Genomic DNA, 25273 nt, shown 5'->3' with positions numbered 1-25273 from the left:
CTGGCATCGGGAACTCTTTCAGGTTCCCTTGGCCTTCTTGGTCTTCTCCGGCACCGTATAAGGAGCCGGAGTCAGCATCTTCGCCAGAAGAGTGTCCGCTGGGCCTTCGGGCAAAGGAGCCGAACAGTCGATCTGTCCGGTCGTCTCCTGCCAGTCCCGTTGAAAGTACGGGAGTTTAGATCCCGCATGGAGTCAATCTATAAAAGATAAGTATCCTGTGAAAGGTAAAGCAGCTTACCGCACTGTCTTGGCGCTTCGCGCTGAATCCGCGATCCTCAGTAATGGGAGGAGGGAACTCGGCGCTTTTGAACAGCACCCTCCAGGCATCTTCGTGAGTTGTGTCGAAGAGCCTGTTCAGAGTTCGATGCTGCGCCGGGTCGAACTCCCACAAGTTGAAGTCCCGTTGTTGGCACGGGAAGATCCGGCGGTGGAGCATGACCTGGACTACATTGACAAGTTTGAGCTTCTTGTTCACCATGTTTTGAATACATGTTTGGAGTCCGGTCAACTCTCCCGAACTACCCCAGGACATGCCCTTCTCTTTCCAGGAGGTGAGCCGCATGGGGATGCTAGATTGGAACTCGGGGGCCGCTGCCCATGCAGGGTCACGTGGCTCGATGATGTAGAACCACCCCGATTGCCACCCCTTTATGGTTTCCACAAAGGAGCCCTCGAGCCATGTAACGTTGGGCATTGTGCCCACCATGGCGCCTCCGCACTCTGCCTGGCGGCCGCCCACAACCTTCGGCTTGACATTGAAGGTTTTCAGCCATAAGCCGAAGTGGGGCTTGATGCGGAGGAAGGCCTCGCACACGACGATAAACGCCGAGATGTTGAGGATGAAGTTCGGGGCCAGATCGTGGAAATCCAGGCCGTAGTAGAACATGAGCCCCCGGACGAATGGGTGAAGAGGGAATCCCAGTCCTTGGAGAAAATGGGTAAGGAACACTACCCTCTCATGGGGCCCGGGGGTGGGGATGAGCTGCCCCTAATCTGGGAGCCGGTGCGCGATGTCGTCGGGCAGGTATCCGGCTCTCCTCAGCTTCTTGATGTCTCCCTCCATGACGGAGGAGACCATCCACCTGCCTCCCGCTCCGGACATGGGTGGAGAAGGTTGAGGTGGGAAGTGCGGACTTGGGCGCTAGAGCTCGAGTGTGCGAAAACGGATGAGCAAAGGAGGAAGAAGGCATGGATGAAAAGGTGAGTCCTTATCCCTTTATATGGGCGGATGAAACTAAGCGTCCCCACTAGCCTGGTAAAACTCGCTTATCCCCCAAGCGACGTAATCAATGGCGCGGTTGCGTTACCCACGCCCGTATTGATGAGAATCCCGTGATAAGGGGACACGATCTCTGCTTTGACAAGACGTGTCAAAAAACTGCCTCGCGTTATGTGCGGGGCTAGTTAAAGGAAACGGTTCGAATAATCATCGGGCCATGACATAATGTCGTGTTGTCAAAACAAGTCAGCAAATTGGATTTGTGGAAATATTATTCTCTCTACGGTGGTATGTGGAACTTATTTTGCAGGGTCGGACACTATCCTTGTATTCAAATACTTCTGTGATGTATTCGGAGGAGGAAATCGCCTTGCAATGTGGAAGACAATACTGCGCACCGGACTCGTCGTCATTGAAGCCTGGTTCAGGGGCTACTGAGGGAGTCCTGGATTAGGGGGTCTCCGAACAGCCGGATTATATCCTTTAGCCAGACTGTTGGACTATGAAGATGCAAGATTGTAGGCTTCGTCTCGTGTCCGGATGGGACTCTACTTGGTGTGGAAGGCAAGCTAGGCAATACGGATATGGATATCTCCTCCTTTGTAACCGACCTTATGTAACTCTAACCCTCTCCGGTGTCTATATAAACCGGAGAGTTTTAGTCCGTAGGACACAACAACTACAACATACAATCATACCATAGGCTAGCTTCTAGGGTTTAGCCTCTCTGATCTCGTGGTAGATCTACTCTTGTACTAGCCATATCATCAATATTAATCAAGCAGGACGTAGGGTTTTACCTCCATCAAGAGGCCCGAACCTGGGTAAAACATTGTGTCCCTTGCCTCCTGTTACCATCCGGCCTAGATGCACAGTTCGGGACCCCCTACCTGAGATCCGCCGGTTTTGACACTGACAGCAGCCCTCTTGGCACGCGCTAGCTGAAAGTCATCCACATCCGGCTGTCCCTGGATCCGGTTGCTGACACGCCTGCCAGCCGACACCGGATCCGTAATCCCACCAAAAGCGATGAGCTCCTCCGTGGTCCTCTCGCGCGGGATATGGTCAGGACTCCCACGCCCTTCCCGTATCGTCGGTGAAGGAGGATAGGGCGTGGTGGAGTGAACTGCCGTTGTGGGTGACAAGGGGGAGGAGGACCGTGGAGCCGCCTGCTCACAAATCTCGTCCCCCTTATCACCCGTGGAAATCGTCGTACCTCAGCCACCCTGCTCGGTGCAAAACTGCAGAGGGGTTATGACACGGGACTCCATCCCGCATCTCACCCCCAACTCGATCGGAGACGCTGAAGTAGGAAGCGCGTCGTAGATCTCCTGTCCAGGCGATCCTCCCGCCGGCGAAATATCAGGCTGTGGTATCTAGGTGTGATGGACATCCTGCCCAAGGCCTCCCAAACCCGCGGCCATCCCAACAGAAGCCACCCTCGCACCGGGAGTAGACTCCATGGTCGTCACCTTGCCGACTAGACTCGGCACTGGTGGTAGCTCAAGCTCTCTCAGGTCGTCTGCCTCGACCCTGGTGCTCCATAACCGGCTAGGAGTGGACCCCGATGCAAAAGAGCCAAAGCGAAGCGTGTTCATAGGAGTGGTGGACGGGGGCGCCTCTTTGGTAGAACTGTCTACCTTATCGGACTGTGTAGCAGGCCCCTTGTCCGACTCTGGCAGTGTGTCATCGGGCCCCTTCTCCTGGTTCCCGGGTGCGCCGCCCCCCTCAGTAGTATCCATGTCTTGTGTCCCATCTCCATCCTCGGAAATTACAGTATCCTCAATCTCAAGCTCTAAGACATAAGTGACTCCAGCATGTGTCCATCTGACTACATCTGGTATATGCTCAACACTCACAACACTGACCAAAAACATCACAACATTTTGTGCATGAGTGAATGGCATGTCCACCTTTTCTGTCTTACCAATCAAACCACCCAAACTCCAAGCAATCAGAAAATGTTTTACATATTTAGGTGGCACACCATAGAAACGAACCCACACCTTCTCCAAAGGTGTACCCTCAGGATCCTCCTGCTTCCACTCGTCGAAAGCGATAACAGTGTTTGTGCTCGTAACTCTGCATAAACCCCACTTAAGAACATGCATCTAATCCTATTTAGTGGGAAAGTTAACCTTATAATACTGACCTTCTAACTGCTCCAGGTGCCACTGATAATTACCCGGCACTAGCTCACATAGCTGTCTGACGATCTGAGCCTAGGTCAACTGTCCATTAGTAACTCTGATAACTGCCGGGAAGGAACTCTCAATCATGTGGTAGAGGATCCACCTCCGGTGTCTCAAAGAACATCAACTCCTTACAGCAGACCCCAAAGATGTTAATGCCAGGCTTAGGACCGGAAAGGAGAGGGCATTCCCCGGTCACATGCTGGGAACAGAGGCAGTAATCACAAAGCTCATTCGTACACTCTGCCATGAAATGACCCGGTTCACCACATCTATAACAGGGCAACTTTTTCTTTTTAATTGCCCATTTAGAGAGCTTTTCGCCCTCCGCTTTCTCCGGCCCTTTATCAGACATACCATCCTTAGACTTAACACCTCCTGTAGTCACCGGAACATTCACTGTTGCAAGAGCCCGAACCGTGTCCAGTGCCACCGCGGGTAACGTGGATGTGTCTCCCACCCCCTCAGCTGCATGCTCAAGCTCCTCCTCCGAAAGCATCTCCGCAGCAGGCGGTGGTGGCGGTGGATAGTGACGAGGCGGTGGTGGTCGTCTCCCTCTCCCACCGCGACGATAGCCACCTCGGAATCGATCCCTGGGTCCGACGACACCTTCAACAAAATTACCGGGCGGACCATGAAAATGTCCAGTGTTATCAGGATTGTACCGGTTATAACCACGGCCGCCACCATATGAAGATCCACGGTGCAGTCCCTCACCATAAGCATCATATCCGTCATCTCCCCACTGACCGTATCGGTTGTAGTTCTGAGAATCTCTGCTGTAACCAATGTATCCATCATGCCCTTGCCCGCCACGACCCCTTCCTAGGGCCAACGCCTTGGCTGCCGGTGGCTGCGCCACTTCATCCGGCTGTCGCGTGTTGGTCTTGGATGTGTGGGTCGACATCAGTGCACTTGAAGCAACGGCCCCCTGTCGCTCGGAAGACTGGGTACCCCGAGAAGTCCCGACGCGGGGCTGTACCCCTGTTGCCACCGGTCCCGTTGCCACCGGCCTTGAAGGAATTACAACACCCCGTCCACCACCACCGCCCGGCGCTGGACGACCGGCCGCGCTCGCCGAGGCAGTCGTACTGGCGGGCATAGCTCCAGTAGCAGCTTCGCCAGAAGCCGAGGCGCCGCGGCCAACACCACCAGCGGCAATGGCGGACGGTGTTGCACGACCGGCCGTGACCGCCGCGTTAGTACACTACAAGAAATTTGTTCATTGTTAACCCTCCATTTTGGTCACTAAATCATCATTATTCATGTTTTATGACCTTGTTTTAACCAAATTCAAAAGGTCAACAGTTGGCCGTTAAGAACGAACAAACATGACCTTTCTAAAATTTTGGTCGCAGATCTCTATTGACCAAAATTTTGGTTTGGTCACTACCCATCTCTCTGAGCCACATAGGATCTGATGTGGCTAAGCTGACATGCATTGCAAGCAACCAAATGGAATCATTATAAATTTCACAGCCCGGTCCACCAATCTAGCCTACATGGGGCCTGGCCCAATACATATTTTATTATAAGAAATGTCTGATTTGTATGGGCTGATGCATTATTTTGTCAGACGCATGCATATATCTGTTGGGTTTCGTAGTAAATTCAAAAAAATTCCTACGCACACGCAAGATCATGGTGATGCATAGCAACGAGAGGGGGAGAGTGTGATCTACGTACCCTTGTAGATCGACAATGGAAGCGTTAACTTAGTTGATGTAGTCGTACATCTCCACGGCCCGACCGATCAAGCACCGAAACTACGACACCTACGAGTTCTAGCACACGTTCAGCTTGATGGCGATCCCCGGACTCCGATCCAGCAAAGTGTCGGGGAAGAGTTCCGTTAGCACAACGGCATGGTGATGATCTTGATGTTCTACTGTCGCAGGGCTTCGCCTAAGCACCACTACAATATTATCGAGGACTATGGTGGAAGGGGGCACCGCACACGGCTAAGAATATGATCACGTGGATCAACTTGTGTCCATGGTGTGCCTCTTGCCTCCGTATATAAAGGATCCAAGGGGGGGTGCGGCCGGCCCTAGGAGGAGGCGCGCAGGAGGAGTCCTACTCCTACCGGGAGTAGGACTCCCCTCCCTTTCCTTGTCCAATTAGGAGAGGGGGAAGGAAGGGAGAGAGGAGAGGGGGGCGCCGCCCCTCCCTCCTTGTCCAATTCGGACTAGGGGGAGAGGGGGCGTGCGGCCTGCCCTGGCAGCCCCTCCTCTTCTCCACTTTAGGCCCATGAGGCCCATTAACCCCCCGGGGGGTTCCGGTAACCCCCCGGTGCTCCGGTTTTATCCGAAACTTCCCCGGAACACTTCCGGTGTCCGAATATAGCCGTCCAATATATCAATCTTTATGTCTCGACCATTTCGAGACTCCTCGTCATGTCCGTGATCACATCCGGTACTCCGAACTAACTTCGGTACATCAAAACTCATAAACTCATAATATAACTGTCATCGAGACCTTAAGCATGCGGACCCTACAGGTTCGAGAATAATGTAGACATGACCGAGACACGTCTCCGGTCAATAACCAATAGCGGAACCTGGATGCTCATATTGGCTCCTACATATTCTACGAAGATGTTTATCGGTCAGACCGCATAACAACATACGTTGTTCCCTTTGTCATCGGTATGTTACTTGCCCGAGATTCGATCGTCGGTATCTCAATACCTAGTTCAATCTCGTTACCGGCAAGTCTCTTTACTCGTTCCGTAATACATCATCTTGCAACTAATTCATTAGTTGCAATGCTTGCAAGGCTTATGTGATGTGCATTACCGAGAGGGCCCAGAGATACCTCTCCGACAATCGGAGTGACAAGTCCTAATCTCGAAATACGCCAACCCAACATGTACCTTTGGAGACACCTCTAGAGTACCTTTATAATCACCCATTTACGTTGTGACGTTTGGTAGCACACAAAGTGTTCCTCCGGCAAATGGGAGTTGCATAATCTCATAGTCATAGGAACATGTATAAGTCATGAAGAAAGCAATAGCAACATACTAAACGATCGGGTGCTAAGCTAATGGAATGGGTCATGTCAATCAGATCATTCAACTAATGATGTGATCCCGTTAATCAAATGACAACTCTTTGTCCATGGTTAGGAAACATAACCATCTTTGATTAATGAGCTAGTCAAGTAGAGGCATACTAGTGACACTCTGTTTGTCTATGTATTCACACATGTATTATGTTTCCGGTTAATACAATTCTAGCATGAATAATAAACATTTATCATGATATAAGGAAATAAATAATAACTTTATTATTGCCTCTAGGTCATATTTCCTTCAGTCTCCCACTTTCACTAGAGTCAATAATCTAGATTACACAGTAATGATTCTAACACCCATGGAGCCTTGGTGCTGATCATGTTTTGCTCATGGAAGAGGCTTAGTCAACGGGTCTGCAACATTCAGATCCGTATGTATCTTGCAAATATCTATGTCTCCCACCTGGACTAGATCCCGGATGGAATTGAAGCGTCTCTTGATGTGCTTGGTTCTCTTGTGAAATCTGGATTCCTTTGCCAAGGCAATTGCACCAGTATTGTCACAAAAGATTTTCATTGGACCCGATGCACTAGGTATGACACCTAGATCGGATATGAACTCCTTCATCCAGACTCCTTCATTTGCTGCTTCCGAAGCAGCTATGTACTCTGCTTCACATGTAGATCCCGCCACAATGCTTTGTTTAGAACTGCACCAACTGACAGCTCCACCGTTTAATGTAAACACGTATCCGGTTTGCAATTTAGAATCGTCCGGATCAGTGTCAAAGCTTGCATCAACGTAACCTTTTACGATGAGCTCTTTGTCACCTCCATATATGAGAAACACATCCTTAGTCCTTTTCAGGTATTTCAGGATGTTCTTGACCGCTGTCTAGTGATCCACTCCTGGATCACTTTGGTACCTCCCTGCAATACTTATAGCAAGGCACACATCAGGTCTGGTATACAGCATTGCATACATGATAGAGCCTATGGCTGAAGCATAGGGAACATCTTTCATTTTGTCTCTATCTTTTGCAGTGGTCGGGCATTGAGTCTTACTCAACTTCACACCTTGTAACACAGGCAAGAACCCTTTCTTTGCTTGATCCATTTTGAACTTCTTCAAAACTTTGTCAAGGTATGTGCTTTGTGAAAGTCCAATTAAGCGTCTTGATCTATCTTTATAGATCTTAATGCCTAATATGTAAGCAGCTTCACCGAGGTCTTTCATCGAAAAACTCTTATTCAAGTATCCCTTTATGCTATCCAGAAATTCTATATCATTTCCAATTAGTAATATGTCATCCACATATAATATCAGAATTGTTACAGAGCTCCCACTCACTTTCTTGTAAATACAGGCTTCTCCAAAAGTCTGTATAAAACCAAATGCTTTGATCACACTATCAAAGCGTTTATTCCAACTCCGAGAGGCTTGCACCAGTTCATAAATGGATCGCTGGAGCTTGCATACTTTGTTAGCTCCCTTTGGATCGACAAAACCTTCTGGTTGCATCATATACAACTCTTCTTCCAGAAATCCATTCAGGAATGCAGTTTTGACATCCATCTGCCAAATTTCATAATCATAAAATGCGGCAATTGCTAACATGATTCGGATAGACTTAAGCATCGCTACGGGTGAGAAGGTCTCATTGTAGTCAATCCCTTGAACTTGCCGAAAACCTTTTGCGACAAGTCGAGCTTTGTAGACAGTAATATTACCGTCAGCGTCAGTCTTCTTCTTGAAGATCCATTTATTCTCAATTGCTTGCCGATCATCGGGCAAGTCAACCAAAGTCCATACTTTGTTCTCATACATGGATCCCATCTCAGATTTCATGGCTTCAAGCCATTTTGCGGAATCTGGGCTCACCATCGCTTCTTCATAGTTTGTAGGTTCATCATGATCTAGTAGCATGACTTCCAGAACAGGATTACCGTACCACTCTGGCGCGGATCTCACTTTGGTTGATCTACGAGGTTCAGTAGTATCTTGTTTTGAAGTTTCATGATCATCATCATTAGCTTCCTCACTAACTGGTGTAGGTGTCACAGAAACAGTTTTCTGTGATGCACTACTTTCCAATAAGGGAGCAGGTACAGTTACCTCGTCAAGTTCTACTTTCCTCCCACTCACTTCTTTCGAGAGAAACTCCTTCTCCAGAAAGTTTCCGAACTTAGCAACAAAAGTCTTGCCTTCGGATCTGTGATAGAAGGTGTATCCAATTGTCTCCTTTGGATATCCTATGAAGACACATTTCTTCGATTTGGGTTCGAGCTTATCAGGTTGATGCTTTTTCACATAAGCATTGCAGCCCCAAACTTTCAGAAACGACAACTTTGGTTTCTTGCCAAACCATAGTTCATAAGGCGTCGTCTCAATGGATTTTGATGGTGCCCTATTTAACGTGAATGCAGCCGTCTCCAAAGCATAACCCCAAAACGATAGCGGTAAATCAGTAAGAGACATCATAGATCGCACCATATCTAGTAAAGTACGATTACGACGTTCGGACACACCATTACGCTGTGGTGTTCCGGGTGGCGTGAGTTGCGAAACTATTCCGTATTGTTTCAAATGTACACCAAGCTCATAACTCAAATATTCTCCTCCACGATCAGATCGTAGAAACTTTATTTTCTTGTTACGATGATTTTCAACTTCACTCTGAAATTCTTTGAACTTTTCAAACGTTTCAGACTTATGTTTCATTAAGTAGATGTACCCATATCTGCTTAAGTCATCTGTGAAGGTAAGAAAATAACGATATCCGCCATGAGCCTCAATATTCATCGGACCGCATACATCTGTATGTATGATTTCCAACAAATCTGTTGCTCTCTCCATAGTACCAGAGAACGGTGTTTTAGTCATCTTGCCCATGAGGCACGGTTCGCAAGTACCAAGTGATTCATAATCAAGTGGTTCCAAAAGTCCATCAGTATGGAGTTTCTTCATGCGCTTTACACCGATATGACCTAAACGGCAGTACCACAAATAAGTTGCACTATCATTATCAACTCTGCACCTTTTGTCTTCAACACTATGAATATGTGTGTCACTACTATCGAGATTCAATAAAAATAGACCACTCTTTAAGGGTGCATGACCATAAAAGATATTACTCATATAAATAGAACAACCATTATTCTCATATTTAAATGAATAACCGTCTCGCATCAAACAAGATCCAGATATAATGTTCATGCTTAACGCTGGCACCAAATAACAATTATTTAGGTCTAATATTAATCCCGAAGGTAGATGTAGAGGTAGCGTGCCGACTGCGATCACATCAACTTTGGAATCGTTTCCCACGCGCATCGTCACCTCGTCCTTAGCCAATCTTCGCTTAATCCGTAGTCCCTGTTTCGAGTTGCAAATATTAGCAACAGAACCAGTATCAAATACCCAGGTGCTACTGCGAGCATTAGTAAGGTACACATCAATAACATGTATATCACATATACCTTTGTTCACCTTGCCATCCTTCTTATCCGCCAAATACATGGGGCAGTTCCGCTTCCAGTGACCAGTCTGCTTGCAGTAGAAGCACTCAGTTTCAGGCTTAGGTCCAGGTTTGGGTTTCTTCTCTTGAGTAGCAACTTGCTTGCTGTTCTTTTTGAAGTTCCCCTTCTTCTTCCCTTTGCCCTTTTTCTTGAAACTAGTGGTCTTGTTGACCATCAACACTTGATGCTCCTTCTTGATTTCTACCTCCGCAGCTTTCAGCATTGCGAAGAGCTCGGGAATAGTCTTATTCATCCCTTGCATATTATAGTTCATCATGAAGCTCTTGTAGCTTGGTGGCAGTGATTGGAGAATTCTGTTAATGACGCAATCATCTGGAAGATTAACTCCCAATTGAATCAAGTGATTATTATACCCAGACATTTTGAGTATATGCTCACTGACAGAACTGTTCTCCTCCATCTTGCAGCTATAGAACTTATTGGAGACTTCATATCTCTCAATCCGGGCATTTGCTTGAAATATTAACTTCAACTCCTGGAACATCTCATATGCTCCATGATGTTCAAAACGTCGTTGAAGTCCCGATTCTAAGCCGTAAAGCATGGCACACTGAACTATCGAGTAGTCATCAGCTTTGCTCTGCCAGACGTTCATAACATCTGGTGTTGCTCCAGCAGCAGGCCTGACACCCAGCGGTGCTTCCAGAACGTAATTCTTCTATGCAGCAATGAGGATAATCCTCAAGTTACGGACCCAGTCCGTGTAATTGCTACCATCATCTTTCAACTTTGCTTTCTCAAGGAACGCATTAAAATTCAATGGAACAACAGCACGGGCCATCTATCTACAATCAAGCATCAACAAGCAAGATACTATCAGGTACTAAGTTTCATGATAAATTTAGGTTCAAATAATTTACTTAAAGAACTCCCACTTAGATAGACATCCCTCTAATCCTCTAAGTGATTACGTGATCCAAATCAACTAAACCATGTCCGATCATCACGTGAGATGGAGTAGTTTCATTGGTGAACATCACTATGTTGATCATATCTACTATGTGATTCACGCTCGACCTTTCGGTCTCCGTGTTCTGAGGCCATATCTGTATATGCTTGGCTCGTCAAGTATAACCTGAGTATTCCGCGTGTGCAACTGTTTTGCACCCGTTGTATTTGAATGTAGAGCCTATCACACCCGATCATCACGTGGTGTCTCGGCACGAAGAACTTTCGCAACGGTGCATACTCAGGGAGAACACTTCTTGATAATTAGTGACAGATCATCTTATAATGCTACCGTCAATCAAAGCAAGATAAGATGCATAAAAGATAAACATCACATGCAATCAATATAAGTGATATGATATGGCCATCATCATCTTGTGCTTGTGATCTCCATCTTCTAAGCACCGTCGTGATCACAATCGTCACCGGCGCGACACCTTGATCTCCATCGTAGCATCGTTGTCGTCTCGCCAATCTTATGCTTCCACGACTATCGCTACCGCTTAGTGATAAAGTAAAGCATTACAACGCGATTGCATTGCATACAATAAAGCGACAACCATATGGCTCCTGCCAGTTGCCGATAACTCGGTTACAAAACATGATCATCTCATACAATAAAATTTAGCATCATGTCTTGACCATATCACATCACAACATGCCCTGCAAAAACAAGTTAGACGTCCTCTACTTTGTTGTTGCAAGTTTTACGTGGCTGCTACAGGCTTAAGCAAGAACCAATCTTACCTACGCATCAAAACCACAACGATAGTTTGTCAAGTTGGTGCTGTTTTAACCTTCACAAGGACCGGGCGTAGCCACACTCGGTTCAACTAAAGTTGGAGAAACTGTCACCCGCAAGCCACCTATGTGCAAAGCACGTCGGGAGAACCGGTCTCGCGTAAGTGTACGTGTAATGTCGGTCCGGGCCGCTTCGTCCAATAATACCACCGAACCAAAGTATGACATGCTGGTAAGCAGTATGACTTATATCGCCCACAACTCACTTGTGTTCTACTCGTGCATATAACATCAACATATAAAACCTAGGCTCGGATGCCACTGTTGGGTTTCGTAGTAATTTCAAAAAAATTCCTACGCACACGCAAGATCATGGTGATGCATAGCAACGAGAGGGGGAGAGTGTGATCTACGTACCCTTGTAGATCGACAACAGAAGCATTAACTTAGTTGATGTAGTCGTACGTCTCCACGGCCCGACCGATCAAGCACCGAAACTACGGCACCTCCGAGTTCTAGCACACGTTCAGCTCGATGACGATCCCCGGACTCCGATCCAGCAAAGTGTCGGGGAAGAGTTCCATCAGCACGACGGCGTGGTGATGATCTTGATGTTCTACTGTCGCAGGGCTTCGCCTAAGCACCACTACAATATTATCGAGGACTATGGTGGAAGGGGGCACCACACACGGCTAAGAATATGATCACGTGGATCAACTTGTGTCCATGGTGTGCGTCTTGCCTCCGTATATAAAGGATCCAAGGGGGGTGCGGCTGGCCCTAGGAGGAGGCGCGCAGGAGGAGTCCTACTCCTACCGGGAGTAGGACTCCCCTCCCTTTCCTTGTCTAATTAGGAGAGGGGGAAGGAAGGGAGAGAGGAGAGGGGGGCGCCGCCCCTCCCTCCTTGTCCAATTCGGACTAGGGGGAGAGGGGGCGCGCGGCCTGCCCTGGCAGCCCCTCCTCTTCTCCACTTTAGGCCCATGAGGCCCATTAACCCCGGGTTCCGGTAACCCCCCGGTGCTCCGGTTTTATCCGAAACTTCCCCGAAACACTTCCAGTGTCCGAATATAGCCGTCCAATATATCAATCTTTATGTCTCGACCATTTAGAGACTCCTCGTCATGTCCGTGATCACATCCGGGACTCTGAACTAACTTCGGTACATCAAAACTCATAAACTCATAATATAACTGTCATCGAAACCTTAAGCATGCGGACCCTACGGGTTCGAGAATAATGTAGACATGACCGAGACACGTCTCCGATCAATAACCAATAGCGGAACCTGGATGCTCATATTGGCTCCTACATATTCTACGAAGATCTTTATCGGTCAGACCGCATAACAACATACGTTGTTCCCTTTGTCATCGGTATGTTACTCGCCCGAGATTCGATCGTCGGTATCTCAATACCTAGTTCAATCTCATTACCGGCAAGTCTCTTTACTCGTTCCGTAATACATCATCTCGCAAATAACTCATTAGTTGCAATGCTTGCAAGGCTTATGTGATGTGCATTACCGAGAGGGCCCAGAGATACCTCTCCGATAATCGGAGTGACAAATCCTAATCTCGAAATACGCCAACCCAGCATGTACCTTTGGAGACACCTGTAGAGTACCTTTATAATCACCCATTTACGTTGTGACGTTTGGTAGCACACAAAGTGTTCCTCCGGCAAACGGGAGTTGCATAATCTCATAGTCATAGGAACATGTATAAGTCATGAAGAAAGCAATAGCAACATACTAAACGATCGGGTGCTAAGCTAAAGGAATGGGTCATGTCAATCAGATCATTCAACTAATGATGTGATCCCGTTAATCAAATGACAACTCTTTGTCCATGGTTAGGAAACATAACCATCTTTGATTAATGAGCTAGTCAAGTAGAGGCATACCAGTGACACTCTGTTTGTCTATGTATTCACACATGTATTATGTTTCCGGTTAATACAATTCTAGCATGAATAATAAACATTTATCATGATATAAGGAAATAAATAATAACTTTATTATTGCCTCTAGGGCATATTTCCTTCAATATCAAGATAGGCCCATTAAAAAGCAAGTACAACAAAATACAATATTGCAGATAAACTCTATATTTCATTTCAGTAACACATCACATCACATGAAATACAATGCATCATCCAATGACTCCTCCATACACCAAGGTTCAAGGCCCAACAAGTGCACCGCAAAATGATTCTAAAAGTGCACAGAAAAATAGCTATATATGTGCAAGTGCACAACAAAAGGATCCAACAAGTGCACAAGCGCACAGCAACATAGTTCTACAAATATTGGATGAGAAGCACAAGTTTTAAGTTATCACACATAACATCAATGAGAAACAAAGCTTCTTGTGCCCTCCTTCTACTCTCCACTTCTTCTGAGTGACTCAGATCATCCTGGTAATAGGAATAAGAAAACATAAGAAAGCATACAAAATATGAGCAAAAGAAAGACAAATGGTGGTTTTACATTCAGCAATGAGACTTAAAAGTTCACATGAATGAACAGAAACACAAGACATTAAGACATACTCCCATAGAAATTTCAGGACTTGCAAGATTATTCGTGTGTTAGCTCTGAACACTTTGTGCAAAAAAGCTCACATCAATAACTTCCAAGTTCAAGATACATGAATAGTGTATCTTTAACACGGTATAATAAACATCACAGCCATGAGCAGTACAACACAACACAGCTCATAAACAACCAAACCAAACTGATTGCAAACTACTCCCTCTGTCCCATAATATAAAAGCGTTTTTTACACTACACTAGTGTCAAAAACACTCTTATATTATGGGACGGAGGGAGTATAAGTTAACCTCAATGCAATGGATGCATTTGTCTGAATTTATGTGTGACTGTTGCTCATTACATGCTGTGGTGGCAGGCAACAGTTACTACCATTTGCAGATCAAAAAGGACCACTCTGTATATATGCAACAATTACATGATGTGGTCAGTGGTCACACGTCTCATACTGCATTATTAGTGCAGGGAAAAGGACAATGCATGCTGCATTATTTGAGTCTGTCAACTGAAAACAGTAGTATTTCTGGCCATTGCTAGCTAGCATGTGAAAGAAAGAAAGAAAGAAAGAAAAATCACTAGTATTATGTCTGAAAAATCACTAGCTAGCATATGTTTGCATGGCTAATATTCTAGCATATACAATACTTAAATCTATAGATTTACCATCCCTTTCTTAGTTATAGCATATAATAGAAATCCAGCAACATAAGTAAGCACATATCATTTTTTATGATAGCCATTGGGCTTCACAACTATATGCAAGAAACAAACATTTTTCAGTTAACATACAACAGAAACATTCCAACAACAGGAGTGGGCACAGATCAGTTTCCTTTTTCTTGTTTTGAATGGTCATACGGAATCAGAGGCATCCTCTTGCCTGTCTATCAGGAGCCTAGGAACCATATCACTGCAGCTAAACATCGCAAATACAATGCCCCTAGGCGAAATTCAGAATTCCTCAACACCAATACTGTACCCACCCAGCCTTCCTCTCACACAAATTCAGAATTCCTCTCAGGCAGCACATGCGTAGCACAACATGGATAATAGAGAGAGAAGAGGGGAATGAATGAATATTACTACCTCCCGATAGAGCTTGAGGTGCAGCTTGAGGGGCTCGACGTAGTCCTCGAAGGCGAGCGTGCCCATGGACCAGATCAGGTCATCTCCATTGACGATCTTGCACTTCTCCTTCACGGACTTGTCGCTGGCCCTGCGGCGCCCGGGATCACACATGAGTGAGCTCATACCAGAGTGGGCGCACCCCTCCACCGCCTCCCCCCTCGCCGACCTCCGCGTCCTCGTCCTCGTCATCCTCCACGGGCGGGAGGAGCACACAGCCGACCCCCGCAGCGACTACCCGCAGGAACAGCGCGCGGCGATAGCCGGCCCCTTATTTCCATTCCGCGGCGAGCGGTGATGAGAAGAAGTTGGCGGTCCCGCCCCATGGCGCGCTGCTCGTGTTGCTCCTGTGGATGCGCGGCGGCGAAGATGGGCGGCAAAGGTAGGGGAGAGGGAGGGAAGGGGAGGGTGCAGACCGGCGGCGAGCGGAAAGGGAGGCAGCCAGCGGAGAGGGAGGCGGATCTGGATCTAGAGCGGCGGTGGGAGGCGGCTGCAAGGGATAGTGCTAGGGTTCGCGTGCGGGGCTATGGGCCGGGCTTCATGGGGTGAGAGGGTGAGGGAGTTTTTTGTTTGAGACAAAGATGGGGTGAGGGAGAAAGGGCTACCGTCGGATCCGGGAGCATCCGACGGCATTGGAGGCGTGATCCGCGTGACATGCCTATGGACCAATCAGAACCCAGTACACGTTATGACCATCTAAATTGCTCGTAATTGACTAAAAATAAGGTGTTGAATCATATAAACAGTTTTATGATATGAGAAATTCAAAAAAACAAAAACATTCTCATTGTGTCAGCAAATCTGACCTAGTTTTTAGGAAAACTAACAAACTTGGAATTGGAATAAGAAAAATATCTTTAAAAAGTGTTATGAGAAATGAGTTTTTAGGAAAAAAATAGTTTCTATTTTCAGAGTGAAAAAATTCATTTTTTGAGAAGAATCTACCAAATATTTGTTTCAAAATGGCACCACACCATTTCCAAAACTATAAGACATCATTTTCTGTACAGTTGACCAAATCTTAACATGTAAAATGTTTTCGATCCACCTCTCATCAAAAAGACAAGTTATGTTTCAAAAAAGAATCTACCTGAGCATTCTTTTGTTTTTCTTCTATATTTTCACATGAAAAATTAAAAAAAAATGATCTCATATTTTGCACAAGGGTGCATCTTGGAATTCCAAACAATGTTCACTAAGGAGTTTTCATTTTCTTTGCACAGATATTTCATTTTCCATATTTTTAGTGCCCGAAATGAGTTTTTTTGTGAAGAACCTACCATATATTTGTTGCAAAATTGGAACAAATCATGTTTATAAAATTTGAACTATAGCTGGAAGCGGGTCAAATTTGAACTATAGTTGCCTTGTAGTTTGCTCTTTATTTTTTCCAAAAATCATTTCTAGGTACGTAAGTATCTATTTAATTAGAGAAACACCAAAAAAATTCCAAGATTCAACCACTAGCTAGGAACGGTCATTCCTGCGTTTTGACCGCATTTTGAAACGTGCATAAAAAATTCAAAAAAAATCAAAAACTTGGGAAACCTTCGCGTTGTGTCATTATATGTGGCTAAGTTCCCAAGAAAAATAACAAACTTGTAATATGACAATTATTTTAAAAAAGTGTTCTTAGAAACGAGCTATCACATATGGAGATCAATTGCTTTCAAGCCAAATGATCAATCTTATGGCCACATTCATGGCATAGTTTATTCAAATGATCTCATATTGTGCACAAGGGTGCATATTGGAATGGCAAATAATGTTGCCTAAGGAAGTTTTCATTTTCTTTGGACGAAAAAACCATTTTCCATTTTTCGAGTGCCCAAAAGGAGGTTTTTTGTGAAGGACCTCCCAAATAATTGTTGCAAAATTGGACCAAATCATTTTTCTAAAATACTAGGACATATTTAATGCACAATTCACCAAATGGTTGGGTGTAAAAAGTTTTGAGCCACCGCTCGTGAAAAAGACAAATTTCCTCCGATTTAGTTGGAAGCGGGTCAAATTTATAGCTGCCTTGTAGTTTGCTCTTTATTTTTTCCAAAAATCGTTTCTAGGTACGTAAGTATCTATTTAATCAGAGAAACATCAAAAAAAATTCAAGATTCAACCACTAGCTAGGAACGGTCATTCCCGTCGTTTTGACCGCATTTTGAAACGGGCATAAAAAATTCAAAAAAATCAAAAAATTGGGAAACCTTCGCATTGTGTCATTATATGTGGCCAAGTTCCCAGGGAAAATAACAAACTTGTAATACGGCAATTATTTTAAAAAAAGTGTTCTTAGAAACGAGCTATCACGTATGGGGATCAATGGCTTTCAAGCCAAATGATCAATCTTATGGCCACATTCATGGCATAGTTTGTTCAAATGATCTCATATTGTGCACAAGGGTGCATATTGGAATAGCAAATAATGTTGCCTAAGGAAGTTTTCATTTTCTTTGGATGAAAAAACCATTTTCCATTTTTCGAGTGCCCAAAAGGAGGTTTTTTTGTGAAGGACCATCCAAATAATTGTTGCAAAATTGGACCAAATCATTTTTCTAAAATACTAGGACATATTTAGTGCACAATTGACCAAATGGTTGGGTGTAAAAAGTTTTGAGCCACCTCTCGTGAAAAAGACAAATTTCCGCCGATTTAGTTGGAAGCGGGTCAAATTTGAACTATAGTTGCCTTGTAGTTTGCTATTTATTTTTTACAAAAATCATTTCTAGGTACGTAAGTATCTATTTAATCAGAGAAACGCCAAAAAATTCCAAGATTCAACCACTAGCTAGGAACGGTCATTCCCGTCGTTTTGACCGCATTTTGAAACGGGCATAAAAAATTCAAAAAAAATCAAAAAATTGGGAAACCATCGCATTGTGTCATTATATGTGGCCAAGTTCCCAGGAAAAATAACAAACTTGTAATACGGCAATTATTTTAAAAAAGTGTTCTCAGAAACGAGCTATCACGTATGGAGATCAATGGCTTTCAAGCCAAATGATCAATCTTATGGCCACATTCATGACATAGTTTGTTCAAATGATCTCATATTGTGCACAAGGATGCATTTTGGAATGTCAAACAATGTTGCCTAAGGAAGTTTTCATTTTCTTTGGATGAAAAAACCATTTTCCATTTTTCGAGTGCCCAAAAGGAGGTTTTTTTGTGAAGGACCTCCCAAATAATTGTTGCAAAATTGGACCAAATCATTTTTCTAAAATACTAGGACATATTTAATGCACAATTGACAAAATGGTTGGGTGTAAAAAGTTTTGATCCACCTCTCATGAAAAAGAAAAATTTCTGCTGATTCAGTTGGAAGCGGGTCAAATTTGAACTGCAGCTGCCTCATAGTTTGCTATTTACTTTTTACAAAAATCATTTCTATTTACATAAGTACCTATTTAATCATAAATACATGGTTTGGTGGCGATATGTTGAGGTTTGGGCGGTGGCCGAGGGCCCCAACTCTAGACCGCGTAAACTCGCATGCCCGCCGCGTGGTCACAGCGTGACCGTGGCGTTGCCATGTGTTATGGGCGGCCTAGGCATGTCTGGTGGGTTGGGCACTCCCCAGGTAGGTGATAGGAAGAAAATTACAACATAAGATTCTCATGAGGAGACCGATCGATGCTCAAACATGAATTAGCAGCCAAGTGTTTGATTAGCGGTACAGGAAATGTAAATGGCTAATGGGCGTGAGTTTTGGCTGAGGATGATCAGTTGCTAAGAAGACCATCTTCACAAATTTTTATCTCAAAAGGAGGAGCCTAGATGGTACTTGCTTTGCAAAGTACCACACTGGACATAAATACGAATGTTGAAGCTGGGCTCAAAATAATGAATGGATTGAGCTGCCATTTGGTGGATGATGGTTATTCGGGTATTGGAAAGCACTGTAGAAAATGGATACTATTTTGACATGCCAAAGTGGTACTTCCTTCACAAAGTGCTGCTTTGAACAGAATAGGAAAATGAATATTGTTGAATTATTTTTGAACTAGGCAAGGGAGGTTTTTGACATATTTGATGAAGATATGATCCAAAAAATTTATGAGAATTTTTTGGGAATTTTTGGAATAACAGCAATATATGTTGCTTCACAACCTAGGGAAAAAATTGACACATAGACATGACACATAGGCAAAACTGATGAGATGGCGCCTAGTCATCGCAACCCACCAGAATTTACAAGGCTGTGGCCATCTATATTGGTCGTTAACAACTAGAAATAAGGCAACGGACTAGCGTTGTTTGCTTTATGACCATTTCGTGTAAGGAAATTATGACCTTTCTGACCAAAATGGTCGCAATGGTTTAGGGTTTGGAGCCCCCCGAACAGCTTTTGACCAATTGGTCTCAAATGGTCATAGATCTATGACCAATTTTTCCAGGGTCACTGACAGAAGGTCACTAGTTGACATATTTCTTGTAGTGGTAATACCGGTCGGCAGAGCGCCGCGACCAGCTCCGCCACAAACCGAGGCGGCAGCGGCGATAGGTGGCCCTCGCTTGGAGGGTGGCTGGCCGCGACCTGCCATGCCGCCGGCGGATGAGATCCTCCTCGCCCGTCCAGTGCCCAACGAAGGAAATCCCGGACTCGAAGCCCTAGACACAATCGTAGGATGGACTGTCGGCGGTGATACATGCACGTACGTCCGCTCTGGGCTGCGCTAGGCTTGGGCCTCTGGTTGGGCCTCGCCCGCACCATGAGAACCCATGACCGTCGCCACATCCAAAACCATATCCAGCTCAGGCCCACAGCCCAATACCGCATTCAAACGAGCCCGTCTGGCCGCTCGAACAGTGTTCGCCAGCGGCGGTGGCCGAGAAGAGTTGTGAACTACGATACAAGCATATGGTATTGCAGGAAGAAGTAGAAAGTCTCCATGCGGAACTAGAGATAGAGAAAGCAATCATGGGAGGTAAACTTTTCATCCCAGGAACCACCATGCCGCGCCACAACAACCAAGGTGAGAACATGTTGTTAGTTGTGCTATTGCTAGTTTGCTACATGTTCACTACTAGGGAAAACCTTATACACAGAAATTTATCAGTGGCGCGGTTTAAAAATGGACGCTACTGCTAATTAGTAGTAGCGAGGGGTATAAAAACCGCGCTACTAATAAGTTGATAGTAGTAGCGAGGGGTATAAACCTGCGCTGCTACTAAATGGTCTCCAACAATGTCTCCGGGATAGGCCATAGTAGTAGCGAGGGGTATAAAACTGACGCTACTACTAAATAAGTAGTAGTAGCGCAGGTAAGACCCCACGCTACTACTAAGCATGTCCACCCCGGCCGATCCATCCCACCCCACCAACCATCGTCCCACACTCCCACTCCACCCACCCCCGTCTAAAAAAAATCCACCTCCCATCCAGATCCCCTCCTCCTCCTCCCGCGGCCGCACGACGCTCCAGTCGCCCTTCTTCCGCGACCTCGCCTCCCCCGTCCCCCATGGAGCAGCAGAGGAGGGAGAGCAGGCGCCCAGATCCGCCCTTCTCTAGCCTGCGCCAACACCGGCCATGGCGCGACCCAACAGGTGAGGAGGGAGACCAGGAGTGAGGGGGTGATGGCCATGGGCGGCTACAACGCGTTCCTAGCGACCACGCTGCCGCTGGAGCACCGCATATACGACCCGGACGCAGAGTCGCTGTAGTCGGCCACGACCACGTTCCTCACGGCGTTCCCCCGGGGCTTCGCCATCAAGGTGTTGGACGTGTACAGCGGCCCGCCCATGGGTGTCTTCAAGTTCCGGCTGGGGCTACATGGAGGGCCCGTTCAAGGGCCACCCTCCGCACAGCCGCCGCGTTGTGTTCTTCGACGTCTGTGTCTTCCACGTAAGTTCATTTGACAGTAATAATGGTGTATTATTGGTTTTGTTCAAAGATAAGTGACCTGCAACCCTGTGATGATATATAGGTCGATGAAGACACCAAGGTGGAGAAGGCAGAGTTCTTCTACGAGCGTGGCAACTTCCTCGCAAACTTCTTGTCTGCGCCTGCTACTTCTGCTTCTGCTGCGTCGGCTTCAGGTTGCCCTATGATGAGAGGAGACTGAAGCGCGACAGAATCGACGAAACATGCTTGTCACTAGCTAGTATTGTCTTCAGGCTCTCTCTCTCTCTCTCTCGGGAGGATGCCGCCCTTCCTCTGCTCCCTGTCCAAGCAAGCAAGCTCTGGATCCACCCCCACAACCACGGCATCGGCACCGGCACCGAAGGCCGTGGAGATGCAGCTCCGTCGCGCAGTTGTCGAGCCAAGGTACTCACTCCCCTCTTCCTTTTGCTTCGCTCATGGGTCATCAAATTTGCTTGCTACAGAAACATTAGAGAGGACAAGTCAATAAAACTGAACCTTTCTTCAGAGACGAGATGAGAGGAGAAAAGTTTGATATTTTCCTATGATTGGAGACAGTAGGAAAATTTGACACTTGCGGAAATGCCAAGCTGATTAGGCATAGGAACCCAATCCATTCTGATTAGGGAGAGCCACTAGTAATTGCAGCAGACTTGACTTTGCACTCGTACGTTCAGACGAATGAATATATGCATCAGTCTTTGTTTGGCATGCCAAAACTGAGACGTGCAGATTCATCCATTTCTAAGCATCACCAATCCTGATCAGTTCCTAATGTAGATTTGGAGTTGGACACAGTAGAAACAACACACGCAACTTGACTTGATTCAGTCGGTTAATTTTACTGCTGTAGGTGTATCATGTGCCTTACTTCCTAAAGTTGGATCATCACCGACAGTGTATAATTTTTTTGTTCGATTTGGATGCAGCAGTAGCGCTCCGTGGGGTACATCAACATCAGCCTCGACGGTTCGGTCATCTACTCCTACCACCACGACTCCCCGCCAAAGGTCGATCTCTCTCTCTCTATCTCTCAGCTGTGAGCTAGTTCCTAATACTGTTCCTATTAAGAATCCAATCCATCCTGGGAAGAGCCCACTGTAGGTACTACAGCACACCTTCTTTATGGATATCAACATGCCTGTATGAAAAACATAGATAGTAGGTGACACTAGTAACTCAGCAAACTTGACTTTGCACTTGTACGCACAGACAAATGAATCTGCATCATTCATTGTTTGGCATGTCAAAACTGAGACATGCAGATTCATTTGCAAGCATCACTGATGCAGATCGGTTCCTTCTCTGTTTGTTGGAAACTGAGCTTTGTTCTCTGTTTGGTTGGTGCAGTGATGAGCGAGCAACTTTGGCAAGCACCAGGCCAACTGGAAGGCAGGCCCCATCAGAGCCAAGAGCATGCCGAAGAAGGCGGCGGCATATGTATGATGCTTGCTTCTTCTAATCTGCCGTCTTATGTCATGCCTGTAGTGTATGGTGGCTGTATATATATATATGGTGATGATTTTATTTGTTTCTTCCATTTGGATGCAACAGATGTGGTCCATGGATGTTAGAATGAGGAACTGTATGATAGTAGATACGGCAACAGTGTAATAGTATAATCAGGAATAACGACATTTCCATCACTATTGTGTTTTCTTGAACTGTATGCATAAAATGGAATTTGTCGATTTTATTTTTTTTAATTCCTAATTCGTTAGTAGTGGCGTGGGGACAAATTTGCACGCTACTGGTATTTAGGATACTAGTAGCGTTGGTATTATAGACGTGCTACTACTATTTCATTAGTAGTAGCGTGGGTTCATAATAGTAGTAGCGTGGGTGGAAACGCGCTACTACTAACTATTAGCTGTAGCGCGATACTAGTAGCGCAGGTACCCGCGCTGCTAGTAGCCATTTTACCCGCGCTGCTAGTAGCCTTTTCCCTAGTAGTGGTTGTATATTATTTTAGTATTGTGCTCACCCCTATATGTGACTTATCTAGATGATTTCCTACACCGAGTATGAAAAACTTAAAGAGAAATGAATTTTAAGCGCATGTGTTTTGACCTGTTATGTATGTGTGTGTCATTATCTCTCAGTCATTTCTATTTTTCCATGTCTAGAGTGCCAAGACAAATACCCCCATAAGAGTAAAGGCGGAGAAGCAAATTCCACCTTTCAAGATCACCTCCCTCCCCCAAAAATTTCAAATCGTAGTACATATAACGTGAGGGACAAAACAAGTAAAGGGATGCTTGGTGATGAAATTTTTGAATTGTACATGGAGTATGTCCTGCCTTTTTCTTAGATTATTAATTTCCAATTTACTTTTATTAGTATATTATTGTATAATTTGTTACTACAACTGTTTATGTAGGGATCTTTGGATGGGCATACATCCGGAAAAGAAGAGTGACTATGCGTACCTGGATTCGTTGTGGTTTGATATGTACATCATTGGGAAACATAAATCAAAAGTCCTTAAATGGGTAAAAGCTAAGAAAATATTCACAAGAAGATATGTATTTGTCCCCATTGTTTATTGGTATGTTGCTCGCTTTCTTATCTTGCACAATCACTTATTTTATTGGCATGATACTGAATATTCACTTCCTTGACTAAATGTAGGGGACATTGGAGCCTCCTTGTGTTGTGTAATTTTGGCGAGACTAACTACTTGGGTACTCCAAAGGGGCCACGCATGCTACTGTTGGATTCACTTAGAACAACACAACCAAAGAGGTTGCCATCCGTCATCTACAGGTTTGACCCATTTAGTTCCTCCATCTCTAAGCATCCAAAAAAATATGAACATGATGATATACCTGATAACATGTTTACGTATTTCCCTATAGCATGCTGTCCGCGAGTCAAGATATCAAAACAATAATGTATTGTTTTAGATTATTATCCATAATAGTATCCTACCATGGTGTTTGTATGTCCAAAATTATATATACCACATGGTGCATTGTACTTAGACTTTGCATGGAATGGACGTCAAAAGCAAACCGACGCCACAATTTATGTTCACATAATTGGTTTGTTCATACATTTACATGATCTATATATAGCCCATAAATGGCAACCTTATTCTGAATCTCTTATATTTATCAAACCATTATTGCTTGCGTGGCAGCTTCATTATTGATATTTTAAAAACAGAAGAGCGGGAAGAGATAGGGCAGTTCACAAATCAAGTCCAGCTTGAGTTTCCTGAGGTGTGAAGTTTACATCTGGAACTCTGTCTATTTTTATATTTTGCTGAATTATCCTCTAAATTGGTTTTTCTTAATATTATGATTTTTGTTTATGGTTCTTATATAATTACAGGTTCCACGGCAAAGTGGAAATGATTGTGGTATATATGTTCTGTATTTTATATACTGTTTTCTCAAAATCGAAAAACTGGGAGAAGATTTGAGCCAGCTGGTGCGTCACGGATTTGAAGCTTTACAAAATATTCTTATTTGTGCCTTGCAAAGTCTTTTTCCAATTTGTTTCTTTACGCAAATTGTTTTACTAATTTGTTGATTTATGTGATGACCCTGTTCTAAGGGTGCATTGTTCGACCCAGAGGTACTACAGAACCTGGAGGACATCCGCAAGGCTATTCTTTTATACCAAGAGTATGCTCATCCGACCGTCTTTATTTCTTGTTTGTTAAACTGTGGTCTTATTTCCCCTATACTTCTCTGCAGGAAACAGGATGCCACTATTACAGAGTAGGTCATATGGCAAGATTGAATCAAGTAAACTGTACACATACTTGTTATTGGGTAATGGGAGATTGGTGCATATGATAACATCATTTTATATTCTATAATGCTCGCTATCTTATGTTAATTGTCCATGCTTTTCTCTCTTACTTACCCAGGTAACAGTCAAGAAGAAGCTTCAGTGGTAGTCGGCCCATAGTTCTTCATACCGAATCTAGAAACGTTTCCAGTCGTTCAATAAAATCTAAGATACCATTTGCATTTGATATATTTATTTTGCAGTTCAGCATTACCAACTTATATTATTTGGATCACATGTGATCGAGTATAACTGTCCTTTTGAATAATTATTACCAG

The 25273-nt window shown here is 44.9% G+C and overlaps 1 protein-coding gene and 1 pseudogene across 1 annotated transcript; both read left to right on the top strand.

Moving 5' to 3' along the window:
• Positions 1 to 20621: 20621 nt before the first annotated feature.
• Positions 20622 to 21588, top strand: LOC119273087 (annotated as a pseudogene).
• Positions 21589 to 22757: 1169 nt separating this feature from the next.
• LOC119273086 (probable ubiquitin-like-specific protease 2B) lies at positions 22758 to 24926 on the top strand. Its single transcript, XM_037554379.1, has 8 exons — positions 22758 to 22779; positions 23297 to 23483; positions 23575 to 23742; positions 23826 to 23960; positions 24337 to 24418; positions 24531 to 24629; positions 24756 to 24826; positions 24899 to 24926. The coding sequence occupies exons 1-8, from the start codon at positions 22758 to 22760 to the stop codon at positions 24924 to 24926; spliced, it is 792 nt and encodes a 263-aa protein (XP_037410276.1).
• Positions 24927 to 25273: the final 347 nt, after the last annotated feature.

This window comes from Triticum dicoccoides, chromosome 3A, assembly GCF_002162155.2.
Source record: "Triticum dicoccoides isolate Atlit2015 ecotype Zavitan chromosome 3A, WEW_v2.0, whole genome shotgun sequence".
Taxonomy (NCBI): domain Eukaryota; kingdom Viridiplantae; phylum Streptophyta; class Magnoliopsida; order Poales; family Poaceae; genus Triticum; species Triticum dicoccoides.
The sequence above is the reverse complement of the archived record's forward strand: the minus strand, read 5'-3'. Positions and strand labels throughout refer to the sequence as shown.

What these genes read in the sequence shown, in the direction of transcription:
- LOC119273086 (XM_037554379.1), top strand. Translation starts at nt 22,758, where the DNA reads ATGGATGTTAGAATGAGGAACT. An exon ending in ATTTTTGAATTGTACATGGA is followed by an intron (nt 23,484 to 23,574) that starts GTATGTCCTGCC and finishes CTGTTTATGTAG; the next exon opens with GGATCTTTGGATGGGCATAC. An exon ending in TTTGTCCCCATTGTTTATTG is followed by an intron (nt 23,743 to 23,825) that starts GTATGTTGCTCG and finishes GACTAAATGTAG; the next exon opens with GGGACATTGGAGCCTCCTTG.